We start from the raw sequence: 5,249 nt of genomic DNA, 5'->3' as shown, positions 1-5,249 counted from the left end.
TCAAGCTCGAGCCGAGCCTGATAGTGTTCAGCTCGGCTCGTTTGCACCTCGCAAAGCTACTAAGCGAGCGAGCAGTTTTTTTAATCGCATAACAACTTACAACAATATATTTTCAAAGACGAGCACAAAAAAAAATATACATCACAAAAATTGTATAAAAATTTAAAATCATCAAAAAATAATATTCCACTACTTTTAATTCAGTAAAATTAAGTATATGACATCGTATCAACAGAATATTAAAATATGGACATTGGTTATGACTTGTTTATTAAATTGTTCATATAAACAATTTTCGACTGTTGAGCTGTAACCGATTTCATCGATTACAATTTTATTGACGGTATATTTTTTTGGACTTGGTTTTTGAAATTTCGGTTCAATAGCATACGATAGGATGAAGTGACGTCGTGAATTAAAGTTATTTAAAGAAACGAAAAATTAACGAGAGTGATCTTAAAATAGAAAAAAAGATGAAAGAGGCAAAGTACCAAATCTACCCATACAGCGAAGCATGAACAATCGTCATTCAAAATCAAACGATTGTACTTGAATCCACGTGGACAACAAAAGTTACTGTCGGTAGATTGGGACTGAAATATTTTGTAATTGCCGCGCTTGCTCTTCCTAGTTCCCTAGTATTTGTAGTCAATCAAGCGGTCGCTTTGGAAACTGTGCGGTCATAACCGAACCTCTCTACTCTCCTATGTCAGACAATTTCAAATTACATATGCCACCCGAACCACTCCGTCCGAACGTGAACTTCTCGTAGTACGTAATACCGGTGTCATTTCAATTTTTCTCCGTGTTAAATATTACGAGCACCTATGGAGTTTTAAAATTTAAAAAGGTAAAAAAAATATTTTAATTTTTGTTTAAATCTTTTCATCGACCAGTTCTCGAGTTTTAAAAAATAAAAAATATGTAAAATATTTTTGTTTAATTTTCTCACTAAATTATATTTACCTTAATTAATATTTGTTTTTATTTAAAATCTGAAAACGCAAATTCAGGATTAAAAAAATCGTGTTATTTTAATAATATCTTTTGAATATTCGAGAAGCCTGTCATTTAACTCCTCCGTTTATAGATTTTATATTCAGTTTTTTTATCCGTTTGTCTAAAGATCTAGAAACTAGTTTTCTCCAGAACTTCTATTTATTTTCCAAATCTTTTGCGAACTAGTACAAATTTAATTCTCAATTCTGATTCATAGGTCACTTTTCTAAGCCAGTCCAAAGAGTTCAAAACGGTGAACAAGGCACCATTATTACTCCCTCCGTCCCCTTTTACATGTCCACTTTGAAAAAAAAATTGTCCCAAATTACTTGTCCACTTCTCTTTTCAAAGCAACTTTTTGTACGTTTTTTCAAAAATTAATAACTTCCAATGTTTGACTAGCATATATATACACAACTCTATCTAATTCATTACATTTATTAGGGATATGTATGAAAACAAGATATCCAACTAATTATTTTTTCAAAAGGGACAAGTAAAAGGGGACGGAGGAGTATTTAGGAACGCCGAACTAAAAAACAGAACTGTCATAGCAAAACACGAACCAAAATATATACACGAACCAAAATATATACACGTGAACCGTGGTTGTAGCTCAACTGAAGTAGATCCTGAACTTGCTAATTAGGCATCTTTGTAAGTATCATCATCTCTTCTAGTATAAAAATTGTGCATATGTAAATTCTTTGCAGCTATATCTCACGCCATATGATATGCTAGTATGTGTGCATATCTGTATGCTTGCATTTATGTTGAATCATCTTTGAGACGTGTTACTTGTGCCTGCATTTACTGCTAGAGATGGAGTGGTTTGGATTATTTAAACCTTCTTTGACTTTTCTATTTTACTTATAAGCCAAACTTCTCTAAATTTTTAAATTCTCAGATGCATCTGTCTTTTGGATTCAAGTAAAGACAAATTTGTAAGTACTCACTGCTCATGTGTTTGGATTCTTTTTAAGTTCTTGCTTTTTTTATTAATTCATACTTCTCATTTACTTGCACTCTTCATTTCCAAGTTACTTAGTTGAATTCTTGAATTTTTAAGTGTTAATGGGAATTTTTTATTATATATAGATGATATCAGATTGATTCTACTATTATTCCCACATGCAAATTGCAATAGGGAGATCTCTTTGAGTTGAAGAAGAGAGGAGACTTATTTTGGGGCACATGTGTGTATTTGTTGTAGGGGGATTGCAAAATTTGAATTGATTGATAGGTGCAATGAGTCATAGCAGAGAGATTGATCCTTTGTTGAAGGATCTGAGTGAAAGAAAGCAGAGTTTTCGACACAATGTGGTGATGTTGGCTGCGGAGCTTAAGGAGGTTCGGGGCCGCCTTGCCTCCCAGGAACAATCGTTTGTTCGAGAGAATATCACAAGACAGGTAGTGATTTGGTTTTTGATTGTTGTGATTAATTTGTGGACTTGTTAGTGATGCCTGACTTGGGTTGTGAATTTTTTGAATTTTTGCAGGAAGCGGAGATGAGGGTTAAAGATATGGAGGAAGAGATTTCTAGATTGCATAAGAATTTAGATGAGAGAAATGGGCAGTATCAAGAAGCAGCCTTTACGGCTGAGAAGGTATAATTTGCGGATTTGTTAACGATATAGTTTCTCCAGCTATTTTTGATTTCTGTGTTTATCTTCGTTACGTCTTTTAAAAAGAGATGTCTGGTTCTTGAATATTTGTTTCTTAGATCTGATGCGGGATGTTTGGCGAACTTGTTTGCCACTTATAAGTCAAAAATTGTTGCAGAAATTACATTTTAGTTACTTTTTACGACTTTGCCAAATAGCCCTTTCAGATTATAGAATTTAAGTGTTTTGCTCTTCAATCTGACTGTTTTGTGGCTTTACCCTTATTTTAGTGCTTGATTTGCTAAGTGCACACATGATTCTCATCTTTTTAGGCTGCTTTTTGGCTTTTCTGTTTATCTTATGGCTGAGATGGAAAGTATAAAGTAGTGATGATGATACAATATTGTTTCATAATGCTGTGGACCTTGATGATTCAAAAAATTTGTCTTTCTCAATCCAAAAATAATTTTGATTAGGAGAAAGAGGGTCTACACCATACTGGTATTCTGGGTTGAACTTATCTTAATATATACCAAGATGTTGATAGTTTCACATTCAATTGGCTTATCTTTTTTGCCCTTTGCAGCTCAATTAAAGTTAAAATTTGATAGATACCTAAATACATGTAGTACTCATGCTATATGTTTTTAACATATCTATCGTAAATTGTTGGCCATGAAATTGATGCAGAATATGCCTTGACCCCATTTGTGTTTAATGGAAATGCAAAAGTTCCGAAAAGAGGGACTTGCTGTGTTTTTGGAGCAAGGACTAGTTCAGTCTCAAGTCTATTTGACTTTACCAGTAGGTGGCGAGTTTTCTGAAATTTAATTCTTGTTTTTGTTACCACGGTTTAAATAAATCATGGAATTGCTACCTAGCTTGTAAATCAATAACACAGACAAGGCAATGATTCCATTTCAGCCAGGTTATTTAACCGAGTCCAAACTAGACCATAACCTGGGGTTCTGATTATTTGCGCAGTATAACTTAACTTATAAGTGCTACTTTCACAATTGCTTGCTTAAACTGACTATTATATCAGACGGTCCCTGTGAGACATCGATGCAATCCACTTAATCGCAAAAGAATCAGTAAATCAGTTGCCTGTATACTTGACTGTAATTATGGACAACTATCAATGATTATAACATATAGTCAAACTTCAAATTTCTATACGGATATTTCAGGTTTTAATAGTTCTATTATGTGTTGTAGTACCTCAAAGACGTGGATGATCTTAACTTAAAGCTCTCAGCTACTCAAGCAACAGCAGATGCTAATGCTGCTCTGGCACAGTCTGCCCAAATGCAGTGCTTGGCACTATTGAAGGAGATAGATGAGAAAAATAATGCCTTGAAAGAGCATGAGGCTCATGTTAATAAGCTAGGAGAACAATTGGATCTTTTGCAGAAAGATCTTCAAGCAAGAGAAATTTCTCAAAAACAACTGATAGATGAAGTCCTGAGAATGGAGCATGACATTATGCAAGCAATGGCGAACGCTGGAGGAAGTAGTGATAGTGAGCTGAGGAGGATTCTGGATGAGGTTTCACCAAAGAATTTTAACAACATTAACAAGCTTTTGAATGCTAAGGATGAAGAAATCATGAAGCTGAGAACTGAGATAAGAGTCATGTCTGCCCACTGGAAGCTCAAGACAAAGGATTTAGAATCACAGGTACTTTTAATCGTGTTCAATATACTTTTTCATTATATGTTTACTGACATAGTACACATTGCTTTACCCTGCGCCTCTTCTGTCATAATTGACCTTTGAATATACAGTTAGAAAAGCATCGGAGAGCAGATCAAGAGTTAAAGAAGAGGGTCTTAAAGTTGGAATTCTGTCTCCAGGAAGCTCGTGCACAAACCCGCAAGCTTCAAAGGGTAAGCCAATCTACTGCGGGTTCAAGGTCGTAAATTTTTAATATTAATACTTATTAGTTGCTACTTTTTACATTTGATCAAATTTTCATGTCACAGACAAGAGTATAATGAGCTTTGTCCGTATAACATATTATTCTCTTTTGTTTTGTTGTTGCTCTCTATCTAGCCTTGACCCAAAATAGATTCTTCGAGATGGACAATACTAACAATAGACATGTAGCTTTATGAACATAATATAAATTTATTTCGTTAGAAAAACATCTTAAATGTCTTGTATTATATCTTAATATGCAGACAGGAGAGCGAAGAGACAAGGCTCTAAAAGAATTGAGAGATCAGTTGGCAACAAAGGAACAACCTGGAGTTTCAAGTGACGGTAAACAAAATATATGGGAAAGCTCTGGTTTCAAGATTGTGATCTCCATGTCGATGCTGATCCTGGTTGTGTTCTCAAAGCGGTAAAACAAACTATTGTTCTATGTACAATTATTGTATAAACGTTGGACGGCTTAGGTTTAGAACTTTAGATGTCAAGGTGAGGCAATTTGCTAAGCTATAGGTGTTTAACTATGTTGTAGAATGTTAAATGTAGATGGTCTCTCTCCATCTCTTCCGTTTATTTACCATCTCATGTCGAGAATAGTGTAGCCTGGACAAATTTTTACATAAACGTTTTAAAGTTTCTGCCAATGTATTAACTGCTTGCAGGATGGTCATTATGCATAGATTAGAAATAAATTGTGAGATTGTGAATCAA

The 5,249-nt window shown here is 34.4% G+C and overlaps 1 protein-coding gene across 4 annotated transcripts; it reads left to right on the top strand.

Moving 5' to 3' along the window:
* The first annotated feature begins 1,527 nt into the window (after nucleotides 1-1,527).
* Nucleotides 1,528-5,249, top strand: LOC108193564 (nuclear envelope-associated protein 2). 4 transcript variants are annotated; one of them, XM_017360273.2, is made up of 7 exons: nucleotides 1,528-1,656; nucleotides 1,907-1,943; nucleotides 2,213-2,409; nucleotides 2,499-2,606; nucleotides 3,822-4,283; nucleotides 4,391-4,492; nucleotides 4,787-5,249. In XM_017360273.2, exons 3-7 carry the CDS (start codon nucleotides 2,248-2,250, stop codon nucleotides 4,952-4,954), a joined length of 1,002 nt encoding a protein of 333 aa, XP_017215762.1. In that variant the 5' UTR covers nucleotides 1,528-1,656; nucleotides 1,907-1,943; nucleotides 2,213-2,247; the 3' UTR covers nucleotides 4,955-5,249. The 4 variants fall into 4 exon arrangements, with proteins under 4 accessions (XP_017215762.1, XP_063938027.1, XP_063938025.1 ...); XM_064081957.1 differs by lacking the exon at nucleotides 1,907-1,943 and having other exon boundaries at nucleotides 1,589-1,656; XM_064081955.1 differs by lacking the exon at nucleotides 1,528-1,656 and having other exon boundaries at nucleotides 1,663-1,943.

This window comes from Daucus carota, chromosome 7 (genome assembly GCF_001625215.2).
Source record: "Daucus carota subsp. sativus chromosome 7, DH1 v3.0, whole genome shotgun sequence".
Classification (NCBI taxonomy): domain Eukaryota; kingdom Viridiplantae; phylum Streptophyta; class Magnoliopsida; order Apiales; family Apiaceae; genus Daucus; species Daucus carota.
The sequence above is the reverse complement of the archived record's forward strand: the minus strand, read 5'-3'. Positions and strand labels throughout refer to the sequence as shown.